The sequence below is a fragment of the Mirounga leonina genome, unplaced genomic scaffold (genome assembly GCF_011800145.1).
Source record: "Mirounga leonina isolate KUSES-001 unplaced genomic scaffold, KU_Mleo_1.0 Mir_125, whole genome shotgun sequence".
NCBI classification, from domain to species: domain Eukaryota; kingdom Metazoa; phylum Chordata; class Mammalia; order Carnivora; family Phocidae; genus Mirounga; species Mirounga leonina.
Window position 1 is genome coordinate 27,249,541 of NW_023270305.1, and position 24,408 is coordinate 27,273,948.

General features: G+C 38.7%; 1 protein-coding gene across 3 annotated transcripts in view; it reads left to right on the forward strand.

Annotated features, from left to right (window-relative positions):
• MTA3 (metastasis associated 1 family member 3) overlaps positions 1-24,408 on the forward strand; it is a 172,419-nt gene that overhangs the window by 128,905 nt on the left and 19,106 nt on the right. For 2 of the 3 annotated variants that reach the window (XM_035000994.1, XM_035000993.1), the window contains exons 10-15: positions 441-515; positions 2,769-2,827; positions 8,932-9,056; positions 13,002-13,153; positions 14,573-14,795; positions 22,492-22,578. In XM_035000994.1, coding sequence (XP_034856885.1) covers positions 441-515; positions 2,769-2,827; positions 8,932-9,056; positions 13,002-13,153; positions 14,573-14,795; positions 22,492-22,578 — 721 coding nt within the window. Of the gene's footprint in view, positions 1-440; positions 516-2,768; positions 2,828-8,931; positions 9,057-13,001; positions 13,154-14,572; positions 14,980-22,491; positions 22,579-24,408 lie in introns of those variants that run through there. The other variant, XM_035000995.1, reaches the window with a different exon arrangement.

Consider the following 24,408-nt stretch of genomic DNA (forward strand, 5'->3'; position numbering starts at 1 on the left):
AAAATAAAGCAGTTTTTATAGAGATGAGAACCTTTATGCCAGAGACCAAATGACAACCAGGTGTAGCTGCATCTTTGGAAGTGTGAAGTAACTTAGGCTAAATCTATTTAAATATCATTTCTAAAAATTGTACTTCAATCCCACCTGCAGCCCAGGAATAACTTTCCTGAATAGGTCATGAAATATTATCAGTCATAATGTTTATAATCTTTAATAAAATGGGAGGTGAGAAATGGAATGTGTTGTATTAGAGTCTCTGACTGAATATAACTTGTTTGGGGTATCCTTTGCTAAGAATTAATTTTAGTTTTCTCAAACACTTCTCCTGGAATGAATCTTCCATGTGGATATTTGCCTCATTATTTTTAAAAAGTGATTTTAAAAAGAAAGCAGTTTCTACAGTAGCTTGTTTTCCATTATCATATTAAATATTTTTTCAGCTCCCTTGGAAATCATTGACTAGCATCATTGAATATTATTACATGTGGAAAACTACTGACAGATACGTGCAACAGGTAATTTTCTTCATATTGCAACCAATACAATTGCATTAAAGTGAGCTTTCTGTTCATATCTTAATATTTCTTAGCAATATACTTAATTTTAAATTTGCTTTATCTTTTCTGTACTATTTTAAACTATATGATTTCATGTCCTTAAGATATTAAGATTTTAGTCCTAATATTTTCTTTACTTCAGAAGTCATTATGATAAATATTTTGGAAAGACGACAGGGAAAGATACTACTAGAGAGGTATTATTTTCCTTGCAGGTGCTCGGTGCTTCATCTCTTTGTGAGTGTAGTCGAGTGGAATGACCTAAGATGTGAACAGGTTATTTTTATGGATTATTAGAAATTTAGACCAATGCCATCAACCATACAGTTTGAGATATTTTGAAAGATCTTCTGAAACCTCCTTAGATGACATTTGTGTCATATATATATCCTCTAAGTCTTTGACCTTAACTGTAGTAGTTAGTATTACTAATTCGATGTTTTGGTACTGTACATAAATTTTTCTCCAGAGATATTTCTAAAAGCAGGGAATCCTTTAATTTTGAGTCCTTCCTAAATGTTCCAGCTTGAGATAATTCTCTCACTTACTTAATTTGAGTACTATTACTTTTGGGGAAAGGTACTTCTTCCTTAGTGACTTCAGTCAATACTTGTTTTTATATTCTTCTAGTCACAGTTTAGAGCTGGTAAAGAAAGGAGCAAATATATTTAACACAGACATGAGTTTCCCTAAGTTATGTGATCATACAGTGGCAAGTGTTGGGTGCCATAAAAATACATTTTAAGGGTCACTTCTATTTTTTTTATTTTTTTTAAAGATTTATTTATTTATTTGAGAGAGAAAGTTGCGGGGGGGGTTGGGCGGCAGAGGGAGAGAGAGTATCCCAAGCAGGCTCCACGCCCCGCACAGAGCCCGACTTGGGGCTCGATCTCACTACCCTGAGATCACAACGTCAGCCGAAACCAAGAGTCGGGCACTCAACCAACTGAGACACCCAGGCGCTCCAAGGATCAGTTTTAAAATGACCATAGTGAGTTGTCGAGATCATGAATAGTGAACACATACCCATGGCTTATTGAAAAGTTTCTGGTGTCAACATCATGTAGAATTCAAAAGTGCTTATTTCAAACAACATAGAAGTGAAGACCATGTACTCTGGAAACTTGTGTTTTTCAAGGCCAAAAAAGTCCCTAAAGATGGTGGAAATAATGGCATTATGGGTGGTCGAAAAGTAGTTTTTGGATAAAATTATTTCCAAATATTTCAACTCTGTCTCTAAAAGTTTTTTTTTTTCTTTAAAGATTTTCTTTATTTGAGTGAGAGAGTGAGCAAGTGAGAGCAAGAGCCACATGCACGAGCAGAGGGAGAGGGAGCAGTAGGCTCCCACTGAGCAAGGAGCCCAATGTGGGACTCGATCCCAGGACCCCGGGATCATGACCCGAGCCAAACGCAGACGCTTAACCGACTGAGCCACCTAGGCACCCCTCTAAAAGTTTTAAGTTGTCCTCTTAAATGTTTTGTTTTCTCCTCATTGAGAATGTGGATGACTGCCTTATATTCTGGTTTGTCTTCTTTTCAGATATCTACCATATATTGTTTTACTTCCTTGTTTGTATTCATTTACTGTGTTGGTCAGTTTCTGGATATGATTAGGTAATCTTTTCCCCATTCCTTTTCCTACATTTGGCTCCTAATTGGCTCCTGAAATCTGATGTGAGTTAAGCTAGGCTTTAAAGTTTATTGCATATCTCTTAACACTTGAGGGTAAATACTTACTTAATTGTACTTAGGGGAGTTATCTCTTTCTTTCTCATGGACCTTGGAAACTCATCATTTCTGATAAAAATATTTTTTAAAGCAAGGAGTGTGTGTGTGTGTGTGTGTGTGTGTATGTTCCAGAAGGGCAAAAAAGAAAGTAGAAACTAAATTTGCAAAATAAAAATGGTTATTTCTAAGTCCTGTTTATTCACTGGTGGAGCAGTAGAAAATGGACTTATTCACTGCTTTCTTTTTAAAATCTAGGTCTAAAATGGTATTAATACTTGCAGTTCTGTACCTCAGAATCTAGTGAATTGTCTTACAAATGAACAGAGTTTGAGAATATGTACATGAAAGAAAGGCCTTTGTTAAAAATGGCAGTTTTTGAATGATGTTTTAATATTTCATTTTCTTATGAGTTTTTTAAGACAGTGAAGTGGTAATAATTATTAGGCAATGTATGTAAAATATTTTATCTATCTTTTGAATTAGAAACGTCTAAAAGCAGCAGAAGCCGAGAGTAAACTGAAACAAGTGTATATCCCAACTTAGTAAGTAACAGAAATCTTTTAAAATATTTGTCATAGTATGAATTCTATGAAAACAAAATATGTCATTTTGGTCAGTTTCAGCCAGATTTGAATTTTGTTGTGTATCTTATTTTCTGACACTACAAAGCACGAGACTTGCTTCCATTATACCACTACAGTGATTTTTTTTTAGAAAGAAAAATGGCTGGTGGGAGAAACCCCAAGTAGACAAAAGGATGAGAGGAAAAATGCCACGTGGTATCCTTTTATCAAAGCTGCAGGGAAAGCATCAGAAAACTAACCTCTGAGACTCTATTATTTGAAGCAAATGTGTTTCAGAAAGCTAGCAGCTTTTGAAACTTCTGTGTTATGGAATGGATTTGGGAGGTGTGGTGCACGTTGCCCTTTTGAGGTTGTTTATTTGGTTGCAGATTTGACATTGTTTGCTTGGCAGAATGGTTAAAGAGAGTAAGAAGAACCATACTTTGTAAATGTTGGATAAATAATGAATAGGTATCAGTTGTTTCACATGTCTGGTATTCTGTCATCATTATTTGGGGGAGCTTAGAAATCGTCATATCGAAATGGATGCCAGTTTGCTTTTCATTTGCTACATTTTAAATGAATTATAATCTTTTTTGAGGCCTTTTGAGATCGTTCATTTGTTCAAGAAAACTTAGTTTATTGAGTACCGTGTGTATAGTGCAATACTAGGTTCTGTGGGGATTAACGTGAAATTGCTACAAAGTTCTGTGTGCTTCTCCAGGATTTTTGTCACTCAGTACAGTTGTTTTATACCCAGGCTTTTGTTCACTGAACTTTGATATAGTAATACATTTATATATAGGAGGCCTTGTAGATAATCAATTGCGATATTTTTAAATAATTTTTTTATCTCAAGGCAGATAACATGTAATTTACAGGATTCATAATTTTTATTCAGAGCTGTAATGTCCCTCCTGCAGTGGTTTCCAGTATTTTAGAACATTTTATATTTTATTTGAGTAATTTATAGAAGAGCAACTCCCCAAAGAAAACAGTGTGGCGATTCGTAAGTCAGGTTTTTATTTATTTATTTACTTTTATTTATTTTTTATTTTTTTAAAGATTTTATTTATTTATTTGAGAGAGAGAGAATGAGAGACAGAGAGCACGAGAGGGAAGAGGGCAGAGGGGGAAGCAGACCCCCCGCTGAGCAGGGAGCCCGACATGGGACTCGATCCCGGGACTCCAGGATCATGACCCGAGCCGAAGGCAGTCGCTTAACCAACTGAGCCACCCAGGCGCCCCATAAGTCAGGTTTTTAGAAGCAAGCACAGCAGCTTTCTTGGGCATTGTAGTGCTGTCACATCCAAGGGAAAGTACATCTAACCAGTTTTCACCTAGTAACCCAGAGAATTGTTTCTGTTATGTTTTGCATTGACTTCATTGGAGTCTTGATCTAAGTCAAAGACCAGCAAACTAGTCTGCAGGCCAAATCTGACCTGCTGCCTATTTTTGTAAATAAAGTGTCATTGGAACACAGCCATTCTCATTCATTTATGTATTATTTATGTGTGCTTTCATGCTTCGATGGCAGCATTCAGAGGTTGTGACAGAAATTGTAATATCCACAGAGCTGAAAATATTTACGATGCCAGCCTGATCTAAGTGAAAGATGTAAAAGTTACATAAATCTTCTACATAAATGGAAGGTATGAAGTTACCTTGAGTTGGATAAGAATCTGAGTCCTTTGAAGAATTTCACAATTAACTCTGAAATCAAGTATTTTGAAACAAATAATAGGTTAAGAATTATTTTATGCTGTCATTTGTTGGAGCCCAGCAGTCTCCTATATGCAGAGCACTCTGTTCAGTACTAGAGGTAGTAAGGTTAAGAAGACAGACTACATTCTAGCGTGGGGGAGACAGATGCGAAACAGTCACCCAGTGTGACAAGTACTATGATGGGGAAGAACAGAATAGTTTTTATGAGAATCTGTACAGAAAACCAGACTCAGTTGATGCTGTCAGGAAAGATTCCTTGTGGAAGTGAGTCTGAGTGAACTCTGGAGGAGGAAGAGGAATTAACCAGGTGATGGAGGCTTTCCAGGCCAAGGGGATCCTGAGATCGGAAGGGGCAGAACAGTAGTTAAGGAGCTGAGACAAAGGCAGTGTAGCTGGTGTCAAGAGAGCGGTGAGCTGCGGGAGGCTGGTATGGTAGGCAAGGGCCAGGAGTGTACCCATCTGATGAACAGTGGAAATGGATTTTAAACAAGGAAGTGTCATGATCAAATTGGTGCTTTAAGATCACTGGCTCTATTTTAGAAAATGGTTTGGGGAAGAGGAGTAATAGTGGATGTAAGGAGACCCAGTTATGAAGTTCTTGGAGAAGAAAGGTGATGGTAGCTTGACGTGGAGTTGTGGCCCTGGAAATGGGACACCACGTGGAGGTGATTAACGTGTATGGAGGGGAGAGGGGAGATGTCAAGCTAGAGTCCCAGATTTCTGGCCAGCACAGCTAGGTGGATTGTTGTGCCCTTCACCAAGCTAAGAAACTGGCAGAGAAGCAGGCTAGGTCATTTTGAATTTGCTCTATCCAAAAAGAGGTGTTGAATCTGATGTCGGATGTATTGATCTTAAGTTCAGGGGAAAGTTTTGCTCTAGAGATACAAATTGGAGCTTCATCAGCATATAAAACTGTGTTTGAAACCATGGATGAGCTTTCTTAGGAGGAGCAGTAAGAAGAAAAGGGTCTTGGGCCAATGTTGAGGAAATCCAGGATTTATGTATCAGAAAACGTAGGATAGCAAGGTGAGTGCGTTATCACAAAAGCTGAGAGAGGAGTGTGTTTGAAGGAGCGGAAGAGATTAATTAATCATGTCAGATGTTGATGAAAAATAGCCTGAGAATTTAGCAACATGGCAGTAGGTCATTCCTTGGTCATCTTTAATGTAGTGGTCGAGGACTGCATGCAAGCCAAGGAACTGCAGAGAGTCAAAATGGGCAACTCTCAACAGAAGTGGCTGGAAAGGTCAGTCGAAGGAGTTCTTCACTTTGAGGGGTAGGTTGGAAAAGAATAGTAGAGTTTTTTAAGTAGGAGAAATATGTTTGCATGATAATGAAGAGGGTCCAGGAAAGAGAATCAAATGTACAAAATTCTCGAGAAGAGGGCAGTAGGGGTAGAATCTGGAATACAGATGAGGGGGGAGAGGTTTGGGCATTAGCTAAAAGGACAGTTTCATACAATGCAGCTTTAAAAATTTTTTTTTTTTAAAGATTTTATTTATTTATTTGAGACAGAGAGAATGAGAGAGAGAGAGCACATGAGAGGGGGAAGGGTCAGAGGGAGAAGCAGGCTCCCTGCCGAGCAGGGAGCCCGATGCGGGACTCGATCCCGGGACTCCAGGATCATGACCTGAGCTGAAGGCAGTCGCTCAACCGACTGAGCCACCCAGGCGCCCCTTGAGTGTGTTTTTCTTAACTTGTATGATGTCTTGGGTAACAAACATATCAATTTCCTAACCACCCTATAAAACTAATCTTTGGTTTTATTCAGCTCTTTATTTTATTTTATTTATTTTATTATTTTTTTTAATCATTTTTTTAAAGATTTTATTTATTTATTTGAGAGAGAGAGAATGAGAGACAGAGAGCATGAGAGGGAGGAGGGTCAGAGGGAGAAGCAGACTCTCCGCCGAGCAGGGAGCCCGATGCGGGACTCGATCCCGGGACTCCAGGATCATGACCTGAGCCGAAGGCAGTTGCTTAACCGACTGAGCCACCCAGGCGCCCCCAGCTTTAAAAATTTTTTTTGTATGTTTGTCTTAGAGTAAGAGTTTATTCAAATGGTCACATTGAAATCATTTGTCACCTGAGAATTAATCTGTAGGTACTTAGATTTGCAAAATGGATTTTAAGTGATTCACATGTCTGCATTCATTGAGTCTTTGCACACTTGTTTTCCTTTTATGATTATTATAATTACGATCAGTGGTTTATTCAGTCAAATAACATGCAAAATTCAATTGAACAACTTAGGTTGTATTTGCTCTCTTTCTTTTTTCAGGCAGCTCACCTGTAAATTTGTATTAGCTCTTTTTCAACACATATATTTAGCCCTGGGTAAAATGTCAGAAATTTTCATATTTTGAGGGAAGCCTTCTGAGATTCAGTCAGTCACTTGATTTAAGGGGGCCATCCTTCCTATCTATATCTAGTAGATTCTTAAAAATCAGAAATATTTATTACATACCTTTGGAAATCTTAGTCATTATAAGTCACCACTTTTTTTTTTTTTAAGATTTTATTTATTTATTTGACAGAGACAGAGATAGCGAGAGCAGGAACACAAGCAGGGGGAGTGGGAGAGGGAGAAGCAGGCTTCCCGCTGAGCAGGGAGCCCGATGTGGGGCTCAGTCCCAGGACCCCTGGGATCATGACCCGAGCCGAAGGCAGACGCTTAACGACTGAGCCACCCAGGCGCCCTATAAGTCACCACTTTTAATCACGTACATTTTCATCTGCAAACTATAAGAAAATAAACACATTCTGTCTTGTGTAAAATGTGTTTTAAAAAATGATTTGTCGGGGCGCCTGGGTGGCTCAGTCGGTTGAGCGGCTGCCTTTGGCTCAGGTCATGATCCGGGGGTCCTGGGATCGAGCCCCACGTCCGGCTCCCTGCTCAGCGGGAAGCCTGCTTCTCCCTCTCTCTCTTCCTGCCACTCTGCCTACTTGTGCTCTCTCTCTGTCAAATAAATAAATAAAATCTTTAAAAAAAAAAAAAAGATTTGTCTTCAAGATACATTGCTGGCACAGGTTAGAAGGGTAAATAATAGTCCTCTTACAAAGTGGGGACCTCACTGCACACAGAGGTTAAATGATTTCTCCTGGGGGTGGTGGTGAGGTGTCACCTAAGAGTTGCAGTAACAATGCCAGAAAGAAATCTTAATTTGCCGTCAGGCCAAGTTTACACATTAGGCTTTCACTGGTAAATGGAATTGAAGAAACAGGAAACGGCAAAGAGGAAGCTCCTGAGCCAACTCTGTGCTGAGACTCCAAGTGTCTTGATAGTTGTGAACTCTCATTACCTCAGTAGCTGTGGGGAGTTAGAGTATAGTCTGCATTCAGTCATTCAGCATTCATTGCTAACAAATGGTTGACTAGTTTATTTTGCTTGTTTTCTGTCTAGCAAATAGACGTGAAAGCTCCTCTAGAATGAAAGCTCCTTGAGGTCAGGCACTGAATAAATATATGTTTAATAAATTCTGAGTTTATTTGAGAACATGTCATGTGCACCTGTGTAGTATTCTAGGGCATGGCTTTATAAGCAGGGGAGTTAGCTTACCCCATGTGGGGAAAAGTGAGCCATGTTTGCACCAAGTAAGTACCAAGGTACTCTAGGCTACCTGTTTCTAAGGAATTATGGCCTCTGGGAAATTTGCATATAAACACTTGATAGATGTCTCCTTCTCATCCTCCTAAAAATGTTTTCTTAAAAACCTCAAAATACATTGGTTGGCTTTTCTAATGTCAAGTGCCGTGTAATCTTTCTCATAAAAATTCAGACGTCGTGGAAATCATTATCATAAACGGTTAAATCCCCTGAAATGCCAACTTAGATTCTAGAGATACGCTCTGTTGACATCCACAGTGTCTTTGTTGAGCACGTGGCTTTTGTGCAGTTCCCTCAGGAGCCCGCGCCCTGTCAGCAGCTCCCACACCAGCGGCAGGAATGGCGCGGTGGCTCTCCTAAACACAGCACGCCGCTTTAACTTAATTGTTTGATCCCCCCAAAGTATTTTTTATTCTCAGGAGAATTCATGGTAAGTAATAGAGCTTAGGAGCTTGTGTCTTTCAAAAAGCCGCAGAGGGTGTTCTAAGGAAATTGGGTTCGGGTGGAGGAGAGCTAATAATGGCTGTCTTTACTTTGTGCATATCAGGCATAAGAGATTGGTTTTTACATACCCTTGTTTTGTACAGATGAATGGTTTGAGTTCATTTTAATCCCTTACGTTTACCAGCTTATTTCTTCTTTACCAAACATTCAGATGTTTATATGTAGTTAAGATAAAGCAACAGAGAGATAGACTTTTGCCTTGTTATACGGGTCGTTTTTATCACCTCACTTTATATTTCATTGAAAGCAGCAAACCAAATCCCAACCAAATATCTGCCAGCAATGGCAAACCTGGTGCTGTGAATGGAGCCGTGGGGACCACATTCCAGCCACAGAATCCCCTTGTAGGGCGAGCCTGTGAGAGCTGTTATGGTAAGTTGTATGGTAAGGCGGCTTTCTCCTCTCCTTCGGGGCCTGGGATGCAGTGCGTGGCCCTGTGCGTGGCCCTGTGCTCCCACTGCGGGGTGGGAGGTGTTGAGCAGCCCTCTCGAGGTACCTGAGGCGCACCTCTCAGAGAGCAGGACGGTGTGAGTGGATGCCCACCCTTCCCTTCGGCCTGGACACTGAATTTTGGTCCTGGGTTTCCTCTGCTTTGCTTCTGCAGGGTCCTCTGTTGAGTATCCCACTGCAGTGTTTGCTAAGCTGCGTTCAGAGTTGTTGCTAGCTTTGTGCAAACCATGGTTCCACGGAATATACCAAATCCTATTTTGGAGTTTCTTAGTATACTTTGACAGAGGCTCCAAAAAGTTCTGCCAGGAAGACCTGTGTACGGATGAAGGGCTACTTATAATCCTCAGACCTGGTTCTGTCAGAGCGCACTGGTTTGGGAGATGCTGTTCTATGTTTGCCTTTGCTTTCAGGCCCCCGGTATATTTATCAGTATCTGTTCATGTCAAAATCCTAGCAGACATGGGCAGTATTACAGCTTATTTGACCTGGATGTTAGATTGGTTTGGTGAGATGAAGTAATTGATAGACTTTTAAAAAATATATATTTTATTTATTTATTTGAGAGAGAGAAAGCAAGCACATATGCGCACGGGGTCGGGGGGGAACAGCAGAGGGGGAGGGAGGGGGAGAATCTTTTTTTTTAAGATTTTATTTATTTATTAGAGAGAGTGAGAGACAGAGAGCACAAGAGGGAAGAGGGCAGAGGGAGAAGCAGACCCTCTGCTGAGCAGGGAGCCCGATGTGGGACTCGATCCCGGGACTCCAGGATCATGACCTGAGCCGAAGGCAGTCGCTTAACCAACTGAGCCACCCAGGCGCCCAGGAGGGGGAGAATCTTAAGCAGACTCCACGCCCAGCACAGAGCCCGATGTGGGACTCAATTTCACCACCCTGTGATCATGACCTGAACCAAAATTAAGAGTCGGATATTTAACCAGCTGAGCCACCCAGGTGCCCCAATACACTTTTTAAAAAAAAATTCTTGCTATTTTATTGTCTCTCTTAGCTTCCCCCCCCCACACTTTTTCTTTTTTTTTTTAAGTAATCTCTACACCAGTGTGGGGTTCTAACTCAGACAACCCTGAGATGAAGAGTCGCATGCTCTACTGACTGAGCCAGCCAGGCGCCCCACACTTTTGGTATTTTTATACTTATTTAAAATCTCAAACAACATAATCTGTTCATGGATATCAATGACATTATAATCTATGTTTCCTTACAATCAAAGTGGCTTGGGGTGAGAGAGGGAAGGAAACTAGTATTTATTGAAAGTTTACTTGGTGCCCAGTTTTTTCTCTCATCAGCCCTTTGGAGGGATAGCTGTAGCTTACTGCCCTAAGGGCACGGAAACGAGGGGCAATGTGGCCTCTGCTCTACTTCACACCAAGCTACAGTGTTAGAAAAGCCCTTTTTTTTTTTTAATTTAATTTTTATTTTTTTTAAGTAATCTGTGTACCCATTGTGGGGCTTAAACTCACAACCCCAAGATCAAGAGCTGCATGCTCTACCAACTGAAGCCAGGCACCCCTAGAAAAGACTTTTAAAACTAGGTAACATAGGGACGCCTGGGTGACTCAGTCGGTTAAGCATCTGACTTGATTTCGGCTCGGGTCATGATCTCAGGGTCATGAGATCAAGCCCCATGTTGGGTGTGGAGTCAGCTTAAGACGCTCTCTTACCCTCTACCCCTCCCCCGCTCACTCTCTCTAAAAGTAAATAAATAAAAATAAAAAACGGTCATATAATTTTCTTACCTGAAACCAAGGAAAGTATGATCCAGGCAAATTGCTGACTTCATAGAAATGGTACATTTCTAACCATTTTTCTGCACCATGGAAGCACAAAGGGAAATATATGTACATATACATAATTGTATGTGTATTGCATGAGTGTCTTTGAATTGGAAACTCTTAGATATTGAAGTTTATTTGTATTTAAATGAAAATAAAAAGAATCCTACAGACAAGTGGTGGCTTAATCTGTCTTATTTTTGACTTACCCCTTTTACACTCATATGTAGTCTCACATATCCTTTTAAATAATTATTCTGTCATTTTTATGTGTGCATGACAAATGAGTGATTTTTATTTTATATTTATTTTAGACTCATTAAATAATATCATAAGATGTATCTCATAACATGCATGTAAGATTTATCTTTATAGAATTTGGTGTTTTCTTTTTGTCACTTTTTTAAAGATTTTCTTTATTTAAAAAAAAGATTTTATATATTTTAGAGAGAGAGCACACAGAGGGGCTAGGCATAGGGAGATGGAGAGAGAGAATCTCAAGCAGACTCCATAGCCTGATGCAGGGCTCAGTCTCATGACTCTGAATCATGACCTGAGCCAAAATCAAGAGTCAGACGCTCAACTGACTCTGCCACCCAGGCGCCCTGTCACTTTTTAATTGCATTTGAGTTAATTATGTAAGGGGAAAGATGTTGCTTGACAAATATTAAAATGCCATGTCATGGTTAACTTGGGTAAAGATGTACATTTAAATATGAGTGAAATTTTATATTCAGAATCAAAAATAGGAGCCTAATATTTAGGATTCTTAAAATTTGTGTTTAAAAAAATCAACTTATTTGACTTATTGTTTCTAAATTATGAGGAAAGGTTTTGGGCTGCTGTTTGCAAGGAGTCCACTAGAAATAACACATGATGGGTGCACAATATTATTCTCAATAAACTAAGACACAGTTTGATTATAATGGTCAGTATATTTTCTCTTTCTGACATTGGCTTGTGAAGTGTTAGTTGACACCTTAATGTACTGTTTGAACATTTTGACCTGACGAAGGTAACTTACAAATCAGGGGGAAGAGTATTCCAAGGCAAATGTAGAGAATTATAATTTTTATGTACCTCGTTAACTTAATGTTTCAGTGCCAGTGTTTCCTTTCTTAAACTTCAGATCCATTGTGGGAATACTTTAAATGTTATATGGCAGTAATTCAAACTGCAGAACAAATCTGGCAGTGGCTTGCACTGTTTAGCTAAGTGATATATCAGCCAGGTTATTAGGTCCTAAGCATTCTGTGATCTTGGCTGCATATGATCACTGGATCTAGATTTAAATAGTCTTTTTTTTTTTTAAGATTTTATTTATTTGACAGAGAGAGACACAGCGAGAGAGCAAGCACAAGCAGGGGGAGTGCGTGAGGGAGACGCAGGCTTCCCTCCGAGCAGGGAGCGCGATGCAGGGCTCGATCCCAGGACCCCGGGATCATGACCTGAGCTGAAGGCAGACGCTTAATGACTGAGCCACCCAGGCGTCCCTGGACTTAAATAGTCTTGAAAGGGATTGTGTTTTTAAAGGGAGACATATTAAAATGATTGTTTTGTTCATTTGTTAAAATAAGGAAATGGAAAACAGTTATCTATTTCTGACAGATTCCTGCCTTAATCAGTGGGGCCTCTCTGAGCACCTTAAACTCTGAGGTAGTTTCTGAACGATCGATTTGGTGACCTAGACTTAGACCTTAAACACTAATCTAACAATAATAATACCTTTCTGATAACTTATTTCCAGAAATGTACACAATAGAGGGTATTTTTAATTAACGAAACTCCCTCAGTAATAGCACAGTTTATTATATAGGATACTTCCATCTATTAGCTTCTTTTAACAGGAGTCACAAGTACTCGATATGTATATAGAAATAAATGGTTTAATGAATTCTGAATCTTGAAAAATACGTGCATGTATTAGACTTTTATGTTTGGTGAACTGGGGAAAGAAAAGTAACATTGTAAACTAAAGATGACTTTGGAATATTTTAAAAATATTTAATGGTATGTGTATTGATGTTACAAATTACATAGCATTCTTTGTTTTTCCATATTTTTCCTCTATCTTTAGCTACACAATCTCATCAGTGGTATTCTTGGGGCCCACCTAATATGCAGTGTAGATTGTGTGCAACCTGTTGGCTCTATTGGAAAAAATATGGAGGCCTGAAAATGCCCACCCAATCGGAGGAAGAGAAGTTATCTCCCAGCCCAACTACAGAGGTATATGAGCAATAATCTTTTATGTTGATGAATGTCATTTCAATGGCTAGATACTCCTTGGAAACAGAAGTATAGTACAGGATAACTTAAAAGCAAGCAAAACTATTGTTGTTGTTGTTTTTAAGATTTTATTTATTTATTTGACAGAGAGAGAGACAGCAAGAGAGGGAACACAAGCAGGGGGAGTGGGAGAGGGAGAAGCAGGCTTCCCGCTGAGCAGGGAGCCTGATGCAGGGCTCAATCCCAGGACCCTGGGACCATGACCTGAGCCGAAGGCAGACGCTTAATGACTGAGCCACCCAGGTGCCCCGCAAAACTGTTTTTTTATAACTAAATGTAACACCATAATATTTAAGGTGGGCGTGGAGAGAGGGTAGGGACAAATCAAAGTTTTTCAGGTATTCAAAATATTGTTCTCAGACAAAAGAACAATGTGTGTGGGAAGTGTTAGCATAAGTAGAGAGCTTACAAATTAAATGTTTTAATTGCTCTTTGGAAAACAGTTTGCAACCTTTAAATACTGTCAAAAATATGTCTTACTACATAAAGTAATAAATACGAATTGGACGTTTTTCTGCCCCTGGGCTGTCATAGAAGGGACAAAGAAGGTGGTATGGACTCAATCTTGAGGTACAACAATTGAAATACAATTTTGGTAAAATTCTCATAGATTGCAGATATAAGCACCTATGTCGACCAGAGGGAGACTTTTTAAGGCCTAACAGGATCTCAGGACTCCTTCACTATTAAAAAAAATAAAATAATTTAATTAACCCCCTTGGCAGTTTTTTACTATTGTGAACTTGATTTTGGATTCTTAAGGTCAATTTATTTATTTATTTATTTATTTATTTATTTATTTATAAAAGATTTTATTTATTTATTAGAGAGAGAGAGAGCACAAGCAGGGGGAGTGGCAGGCAGAGGCAGAGGGAGAAGCAGGCTCCCCACAGAGAAGGGGGAGCCCGATGTGGGACTCAATCCCAGGACTCCGGGATCATGACCTGAGCCGAAGGCAGTCGCTTAACCAACTGAGCCACCCAGCCCAAGGTCAATGTCAATTTAAAAACCAAAATAGAGGAAGGAGTGCACTTGTGATGAGTACAGGAGGATGTATGGAAATATTGAGTTACTATATTGTACACCTAAAATGAATATAACATTGTGTGTTAATGAATTGGAAATAAAAGAAACACTTAAAAAACAGAAACAGGATCACACACCCTCCCACCCCTACCCAGTTTCCTTCTCTACGCCCCTACCCTCTTCCCAAAAATGCATACTTCTAAATTTCCTCCTTTAGGGGTAGGGTATTAAGTTATAGATGCTTCAGTGAAAAACTTAAAAATTGCCTTTTCTCTGAGCCTGATGCCAATGGCATTCTATCCTTTATGTGTCTGTCGGTGTCTGATTTTGCAGGACCCCCGTGTTAGGAGTCACATGTCTCGCCAGGCCATGCAGGGGATGCCAGTCCGAAACACGGGGAGCCCAAAGTCTGCAGTGAAGACCCGCCAAGCTTTCTTCCTTCACACTACATATTTCACAAAATTTGCTCGTCAGGTCTGCAAAAATACCCTCCGGCTGCGGCAGGCAGCAAGACGGCCGTTTGTTCCTATTAATTATGCTGCCATTAGGGCAGAATGTAAGATGCTTTTAAATTCTTAACCTTATGTGTTGTGCTTCTGACCATTTTCTCTCCTTCCCTGTCTCTCTTTTTTGTTTGTTTTTTTTGTTTTTGTTGGCAATAAACATTAAGTTCTTGTGTACAGCCTTTTATTTGGTTTATTTTTTTAACATTGTTTTTGTCTGCTGCCATTTGTATCATGCCAACCTAAAAAGGAAACACTGGAAGTCTCTCCGCAGAGAGGATAGTGCTCAGCAGAGATTCGGTGGGCGGCACCCTTGTCCAGGGAGGTCTTGTGTTGGGATTGCCCGAGAACTCTTACGGGAAGGCACTTTTCACCTGCAAGGTCGTGCCGTGATGTAACCCCTAAGGACGGTGTCCCAGTGAGGCCCCTTAGACGAGACATGCAGCCTGCTCTTCCATGGCTTCATTAGGTTCGAATAAAATTTGCCCATTTACATTAATTAGAAATTGCATGTCTTTGTAAACCTCTCATTTTCCTTTTACAGTCGTACAATATTAATGGAAATTCACAGTGCTTCATAACAAACACTATTTTGGAAGTTATTGGAAGATGGAGCAAATTATAAATGGATTTTAGTGTCTTTGGGTGAATTTTCTGAAAATACATATTTAGTTTTTACAGGCTAGTGACCAAATTTATGGGTTGAGCATTCTTTATATTTGTCCAATTTGGTTTCCATTTCATAGTCATACATATATTACTGCCTACCATGTACATGACTATTACTCTCATTTTCAACATGCTCAGTCTTGCTTATGTTTCATTTTTTTTGTTGTTGTTAGAACAAAGGTCATATGTATCAGTGAATTGTGGGTTGTTCTGTTATTACCATGTACCCCTCAAATGTGTCCATACTTTGTGTGCTAGCTCTGATTCTAGCCTTGCTATGTTTAGTCACAGGCCTGGCTCCACATTAGAGCCATGCAACTTTCTCCCTTAAAGGATGAGCAGATTTGCTGTCTGACTTAACAGAAAGGAAATTGTGTAGACATTTAGTAGATGCTTTTTCTGTGTGAGAAAAGAAATTTCTTGTTATGAGATGTTCCATTTTGATTTAAGGAGGGTATCAATATAAGGAGGGATAATTGAAAATCATTTTTTGTTCCTAAAGGTAATTTTCAGCAGAATGGTTGAAAGGCTTTACAACTTACAGGTAAAAGCTTTATAAGGAGAAGAAAAGTGCTTTGTAAAGAGAGTGGAAAATGGCAGTACTCTCTGAATCCCATGGAGGGGAATTTAGCTCCATTAGACTCATGTGTATTTGGAACTTTGGCTGATACGGATATTTCATGCTAGCATTTCTGAGTTCATGGATTTATGCTCTTATCCTATTCTTTTCTTTTTTTTTTTTTAAAGGTTTTATTTATTTATTTGACAGAGAGACACAGCGAGAGACGAAACACAAGCAGGGGGAATGGGAGAGGGAGAAGCAGGCTTCCCGCGGAGCAGGGAGCCCAGTGTGGGGCTCGATCCCAGGACTCTGGGTCATGACCTGAGCCGAAGACAGACGCTCAACGACTGAGCCACCCAGGCACCCCTCTTATCCTTTTCTTAACCATTTTAAGGAACTGGAAAATACTTGCATTCATCCAAACTGCTTAGCTGATTTAAAACACATTTATAGTTTCTTAACTAAACAGGAGAATAAAACATATGAGAAAAAGAATTGAATGAAATTCTTCCATTAAAATTGGCCAGGATCCAGTATCATCTTTGTTCCTATGAATGGAAAAGAAATCACCAACTAAATTGGCAGCTGAGGAAGCTTCTGTTTCCCATGGCTCTTCTGTTAGTTTCTCAGTTAATACGCAAATTGCCTTTATTTTTATTATTCTTCAATGAAGTGTTTTTTCCCTCTTACCTCATTTTATATATTATTCCTCAATTGAAAGGCCATGCTACTAAATAAAGGGGGGGTCAGTTAAATTACATGTGTTTTATTTCTATAAACATATAGCTATAGTAATAATAGTAATAAAAGAACAGGGTTATTTGGTGTGATGAGATTCAAGGAGCATATTTTGCATTTCACTTCTTTGGTCAAGTTACATATAGAATAGATTCTCAAAATGATTTTACCTTGAAATTTAAAATTACAAAGTTTCAGCAGCCATCTACTGTTACTTTTTTTCAGACAAGCAACTAATGAACTCTTCTAGTATCTAATTGATTCTTACATCGTCTTCTCCTGTCTTACATGTACCTTGTTACCACCTCTTCAGCAGATCCCTTGATCTTGGATTGTTATGGAGAAGATAAACTGTTAATAACTTGATGTCTGTAGGCAACCGTGTCTGTGGTCCAGGGGGAATGCATAGGTGTATTGTTTTTTAGTAAGCTTTCCTTGGTTTCTCAAGGGCAATGGTGACCCCCCATCCCTCCTCAAAAAAGTTAATCCCTGTGATGCAGTATGAATGTACGTTCAGATGAGATGAAAGTCTGTAATTCCAAAGATACTGATGGATCAAGAGCTCTAACTGATGCATTTTAGAATAATTCATAATATTCAGGAAGGTAAGTAGTTTTCCCTGTGAACTTGAGAGTTCTAAGCACTATAGAAGCTGACCCTTTCCATGGCTTCTGGCCTTGGCAGCACCATCAAAATCATGTCCTAGCCAGAGTTCACAGGGTGACAGACTGTGTGAGAGTGAAGGGAAAAGCTAAGGAGACAAAAATCTCAGATTGTGCAGAGCATAATGGTAACTATGAGTGCTTGACTTACAAGTTGATCCTTTTAGAGGAAATTTTTTTTTTGTTTATTACAACAGTACTCTGGCCTTTTTGTTTTATTTTTGTTAAGAAAATGGTATTAAAACAGTAGACTGAAAAGGGGAAATCTTTATATATCCATAAAGTATCACAGAGAAAACATAAGAACAAATAATGTCCCCGGGAAGGGAAGCTGGGAGGCTGAGACAAAGGGGTGGGAAGGAGACTCCCCTCTGTTTATCCTTTTAAACTTTTTCAATTTTGAGCCATGGGAATACGTTTCTTATTTTTAAAAAATAATTTTAAAAACTTAGGTATATAGTATGACCAACGTGTTGAAAAATATATACATATAAGAAATACATATATATACATATATATGTGGTTTTTTAAAACCAAATTTCCCAAATTTCTGTTTGAATACTATGCCTTTATATGTAAATATGTAAGTCCATTACAAAAATGACTAACATCAGTACAATGCCTGAGCCTGTTCTACCAGAGATAGTGCTTATTAAACATGGATTGGTAAATCAAAAACCAGAACATCACAGAAAGAAAGGTATTGTGTCCTTGACACAATTTGCAGACTGATAGCATGGGTTGTCAAGGTTCAGACAGCCTGTCTCTTCTCCCCCTGCCTTCAGTAAAAAAAGCCACGATGTGATAATGGTGTTCTTCCTTTGTTCTCACCATCAGAAATGACCACTGAGCTTCCCGATGACTTTATCAAACATCTGTAAAATCACCCAACACCTAATGAGCACAGGGTTACTATTTGAGATTCAGGATCCTCAGAAACTGAGGTTAAGTAGAAGTGGGTATGTTCGCAGCACTCCGTAGATGAAGCTAAAGTGTCTGGAGAAGTGGGTCCAAGTGAATGACCTGCCACCTTTGTAGCTTGCATGGGTGACTCCGTGGTTTCTAAGTTGATCACACCAGACTTGAATGACCACCATTCCCTAGTACGCAGTTCCTTGAGAGGCACCTGGAGCCACATTTTTCTGTTTGAAGATGCTGATTCAGCTTTGGAAGTATCCCAAGGACCTGCATTCAGAAGCTTTAAAATACGAGTTTTTCTAGAGATTTCTCAGCAAAAGTTAACTATTAATAATTGTATAAAGTGTGAAATTTTAAGCTCTAATATTAGGTGAGAACAGTTTTGGTTTGGGTTTTTTGGGTAGTTTGTTTTGAATAAAAATTCATTTTTGAATGGATACTTCAAATTTTTCTAAAGATACAAAAGTGGCTAGAAATCCTATTGCCATTCCCATTTATACCATCTTCAGAGGTAACCATTGTCATCCTGTCTAAGGTATCCAGAGATACTCTGTGTATCTATACTAGTCTAAGTAGGTATGTTCCTTTTTTGTTTCAATACAGATGTTAATGTCCACATTGTTCTGCACCTTGCTTTCTTTACTTAAGATCCTGGAAGCCATTCCCTACCAGTACATTGAGAGCTACCTCCTTTTCTTACCAGCTGCATAATAATGTTTTGTACTTTAATTCCTTATTAAACAGATTTTTAGGTTATTTCCAGTCTTCTCTATCATAAGTAATGTTGCAACAAATATCCTTACACAGATAGCATTTCATACCGATGTGTGAAATGTGCGGGTAGGTCACAGGACAGACCCCTAAAAGTAAAATATCTGGATCAAGGAACATGCATTTGGAATTTTAATAGTCACTACCCAGTTCTCCTTAGAAAAACCACGATTTGCGTTCCCACCCACAATGTCTAGAGAATGCCTATTTCTCTAGAACCTTGCCAGCAGTGTTATCCATCTTTGAAACCCTTGGCGAGTTGACAGGTGACATGTAAGTTATATTAGTTTGCATTTCTCATTTTGAATGAGATAGAAATCTTTTCATACATTTGAAAACCATTTGTTTTTCCCTTTCTGTCAGCCGTTTTTGCCCCTGGCCTGTTTTCTATTAGAAGTCTTACTGACTTGTGAGGACTTTTTTATATTTTAAGGATGTTCGCTCTTGATTTGTGATACATGGTGCAAATATATCCCCCATTTTGCCTTTGACTTTGTTTATGATGTATTTGTCAAGCAGATTTTTTAAAAACATAGTTGAATTTATCATTTTTTAAAAAGATTTATTTATTTTAGGGAAGGGGAGAGGGAGAGAGAGAGAATCTCAGACTCTCCACTGAGCGTGGAGCCCAACACGGGGCTGGATCCCACCACCCTGAGGTCATGACCTGAGCAGAAACCAAGAGTCGGATGCTTAACTGACTAAGCCACCTAGGCGCCCCTGTGATTTTTTTTTTTTTTTTTTTTTTTTTATAATGGCACCTGGGTTTTGTGTCATCTTTAGAAATGCCTTTGCAATTCCTATAAGAAAATTCTACGGATGGTTCTATTTTGACAGCAATCTTGGAAGCCCATGTGAATGTTTTTGTGAATTTTAATTCAGTGTGTACTTTTTGCAGTTTTTCTATTTTATTCCCACACACACATATTTCCAAAACATTGTAGAAAAATGGCTGTGAGTTGCAATGAAAGCAACAGTGTTTTTCCAGGTTTACCTCAAGGAGATGTACTCTAGGAAGCTAAAGAAATGTGCCTGTGTGCAGTCAAGTGACTTGGGGTGAGATGCTCATGTTCTCCCTCTTTCTGGGCAGATTTTGATTCCTTCTGGGTTCTTTGGGCATCTCTCAGGTTGCTTGCCTTATCTGTGCACTTTTAATGCATACTAATGAATTATCTTTTAATAGAGTTAGGTGAATAATTTGATAAGTGGCACCACTGGTCTGCTCTTGAGTGCAGACCAAGATTCTGTTTAACCAACTCAAGTGTGGACCTGATAATCCCATGTGTATGATCATTCCCCCAGGGCAGAAGGTATTTTTCCCATGCGTATTCAGTGTATATCATTGAATAGATGCAATTTTTATATTAAACAGTGACTAGGTAGCCTTAGCACTTATTTCCTCATAGCAGAGACTGATCATTCTTGCCACGAACTACTTTAAAATGTAATGGGGATTAGTGATGCTTCTAAAGAGCTTTGATCTCCCACTCAGGTGCTCTGTAAATTGTCACTTGGAACATCACATAAGTAATGCTACTGATTTGATGAGAAATTAAAAGCAGATTAGTGTGGTTTAAAATGAAATATCTTTAGGTATTGTGTTGGTGACCTCTTTGATAGTCTTCCTTTTGTTGATTCTTGTCAAGGTGATAGTCCTAGGAGAGTCTATCAATTGTAACCACATTGACAGTTTTCCTTTGGGCCTTATTAATTGGAATAAAGTGCAAAGTTAATCTTATTACTAGTAATACAATGGTTGCCTTTGTCCAGAACATGGAGGAAATACAAGCTGATTCATTCAAGCTTTCTTTCATTAATAGAAAGGACAAAATTTTCTCTTGTCCTCATCCCAAGTAGAACTTGAATTTTAGACGAATTAGTAATAGGAAGGAATTATTTAGTATCCACTCACAGCGTTTTGACAGGGATTAGATTTGTGTTGCTTTTTAATGTTTATTTAGATTACTCCCCCAAAATATGCTTGGTATATTTCTTCCTTTATTCTTCATTGTTATTCAACAACAGGTGAAAAACTTCGTATCTCAGTAATTTTTTTTTCCCCAAAGGAAATCAGCTGAGTAAGGAAGAAAAGAAATCAGATCATTTATAGTTGTCCATGGTTGTATAATAATTAGCCAGCGCTTAGGATACATATTCTGATTCCTATTATCTGAGGCTCTCTGCAGTATGTGCTTTGTTTATTTTAGACGTTTTCTTTTTAAATGCTATTTTCCCACCTCTTTCTGTTTAATAGTTAAAATAGTTTCCTTGGTGAAAGAGAAAGCTAGAGCTTATGAAAAAGTTAATTTTTAATTTTAAATGATTTGTGGTTCCAGAGTGAATTGTATATTTTAACACTAATAGTGCAGAGAGAATTCTTGTGGTTGTCAAAGGAAATTTCCTGTATGTATGCCTAGAAATGTGGTCTCAGCCTCAGAAAACCAGTAGGGCATTTTTGTCAAGTATTGGAAGGTGGGGAAAAGGCATACACGTAGCAAAATATCTGCTAAAAGTACTCTTAAGTTTTATGGCAATATCTGCAGATTTAAAAAACATTTCAATACACTTTTTTTTTCTCCCTTCAAACTCTATTTTTGTAACTTAGCTCCTTGGTCTGAGAGCAGTCCTGTTCCACATCTACTCTTCCATCCTAATGACAACTAATTAAAACACAGAGAGTGTGTGTGTTATATGCCTTATTTTTCTCTGTCAGAAGTGTCTTATGGTAGGGTATGAGGAGTGTGAGGGGAACTTTATGAACACTAACAGCCATTCCCACAGTATTTTACTGTTCTGACTAATGGATGAGACACTACATACAGGCAACCTTTTAAAGCTCAGCACCACTGACATCATAGTAGGATATGAAGGATAGAAAACGAGCAATAAAACCGATGACCCATGTTTACCCTTGTGAGGCTCTCATCTAATGGAACTGAGTTTAATCAAGATAGATGAAGACTTCTCAGTGGAGACTCACTCCCACTAGGTCAGGGATGGCCAAATGCATTGCCTTTGTCCGCTTTGTCATTTTTGTCTTCTCCGCCACATGAATCTTACATTAGGACTGATTCACCTCATTCTGTGTGGAAGCTTTTCTACTATGAGAAAGCAATGCCATGGCAAGGAAGGAAGCATATTTCCACTGCTTTTCAGATGGGCACACACAGAAAGAAAGCACGTGTGTGCAAGATATGTGTTAGCTGCTCTCATGAGTCTTTAAAGTGAGTGTTCTCCAGGTACCTCCTTCATTCAGTAATTTGGAACCAGAACTAGAAACGGTTTTCTCAAACCCCACAGGAAATTGTGCAGGAGTCTGGTGGATATTTTGCATTGTCTTCCACTGGCACCTTTTGTCTCTGCAGTGTGTGTAGAATAGGTAGAGAAATCAGCCTTATTGGTTGTCTCCATGTTTCCTTCTCTCCTCAGATGCAGACAGACATGCCGAGCTATCTGGAAGTCCACTGAAAAGCAAAAGCACTAGGAAACCTTTGGCATGTATCATTGGGTATTTAGGTGGGTATTTTCTAATAGGAAAATTTCAAAGAACAATCTTTGTATCTTACAAGGATTTGGCTACTCTAAATTGTCATACTTAAACCAAATCTAAGCCTTTCAAGTAGCTGAAATTGGATACTTTCACATGTATAGTCAATTTATTTTGTTTTAGAAGCTTTATACACAAGATATACACAAGGTTATGGGTATGTTTGCTTTTTCAAAAAATCAATAAAAATGTAATGTATATTTATGGATATAAATACAGATTGAGCAAAAAGAAGAAAGTAAGAATCACTAGATTATTAGAGGATGAATATTCTTAATGTTTTGATTTAGATCCTTCCACTTGGCTTATTTTTTTTTAATGAGATAAGACTCGTTCTAACCTATCTTTAAAAGAATATTTATAGTTTTGATGTACCAATTAAGGTTACTTTGAAAGGGGAGCATTTGTATTGCTTTCTGGTTTTTACCATCTTATTTAACTTGGACTTCGCCAAAGATAATGGCTCCATATACGTGTTGAAATATCACAATTAAGAAGAGTATTTTAAAAAATCACTAGGCAATAACACTTTTTTTGGTTTTTGCAAAGTTTTAAGATAATTTACAAAATAATCATTCCTAAAATGGTTCCTACTATACCTGGAAGCTATACTGGCATGTTTTTAATGCTTCTGATATTCTTGCTTTTTCATTTTCTCAGTAAAAGTGAATGATGTACTCAAAGTTGCATTGAACCTTATTGCTCTGTCAGAAAGATATACAGTTATGAAGTGTTCAGACTCTAGACACACTTAAACATCAAAGTGTAGCTTTGAACTTGGTATATTATCTGGTCCTCATCAGAGCATCCAAGAGTCAGAAGCTCACAGCTCCTTCTTTGATTTTACTTGGTCACCTGATTTCTTGTTTTATTTCTCAGGGCCTAAAGAATTGCTTTGATAGCCCCCAGAATATTACCTCATTATCACAGGCAGGACCTGGGTAGGTCATCGTGATCAAGTCCTTGAAGTGTGCTATCTGTATGCCCTTGCAGGACCTAATCTTCCAAGCCCCTTCCCACCATGCAAGGACAAGTCTCTGATCATAAGAAATAGAATATAACATTGCATATTAGTCAGTCTTACCATGGGTAATTGTGTGTTCCTCCTGCGGATAAATTGGTGTCTGTGCTTCCCAGATAAGCCCAAAGATGTGCTGTGCTTACTAGCTGAACCACATCCCTACCTAACATATTTCTGAGTGTTTACTACATACAAGACACTATGATGTGTACCACCAAGTGATTTGGAGGAATGCCAAGATGAATAAGACTTTGCCCTCGAAAGTTTTAGTCTAGTGGGGAAAGTACACAGGTAAGGACAATTAAGCAAAGGATTAAATCCTATAAAAGAATTGCAGGTAATATTCACTGGACAGTTGGAGGAAAGAATAGTTATTTCTGATGAGATTTAGGGCAGCCTACATGGAGAAAGCAGTATTTGACCTCAACCTTGAATGATAAGTAGTAAATAGAAAAATAGGAAAACAGTATTTTTCCCATTATGAGGCCAAGAGAACTTGATGAACAAAGGCTTTCATGAGTCCAAAGGCAGGTGCTATGGTTTGGATGGAGCGTAGTGTGGAGGCTGTAATGAAAAATGGGGTTGGCGAAGTTTCAGTGCCATGTTGGAAAAAGAAAATCAGCACCATATACTGGTTAGCACTTGATCTGTTCCTAAATTTTGGCAAGTGTAGAATTTTGACCAGACTAAGATATAGTAATTCTAACAATCCTAACAGCCTTTCCTAAATTTTGGACAATGAAGCTGATATCCTGGCCCTTCCCTGAGAAGACAGGGT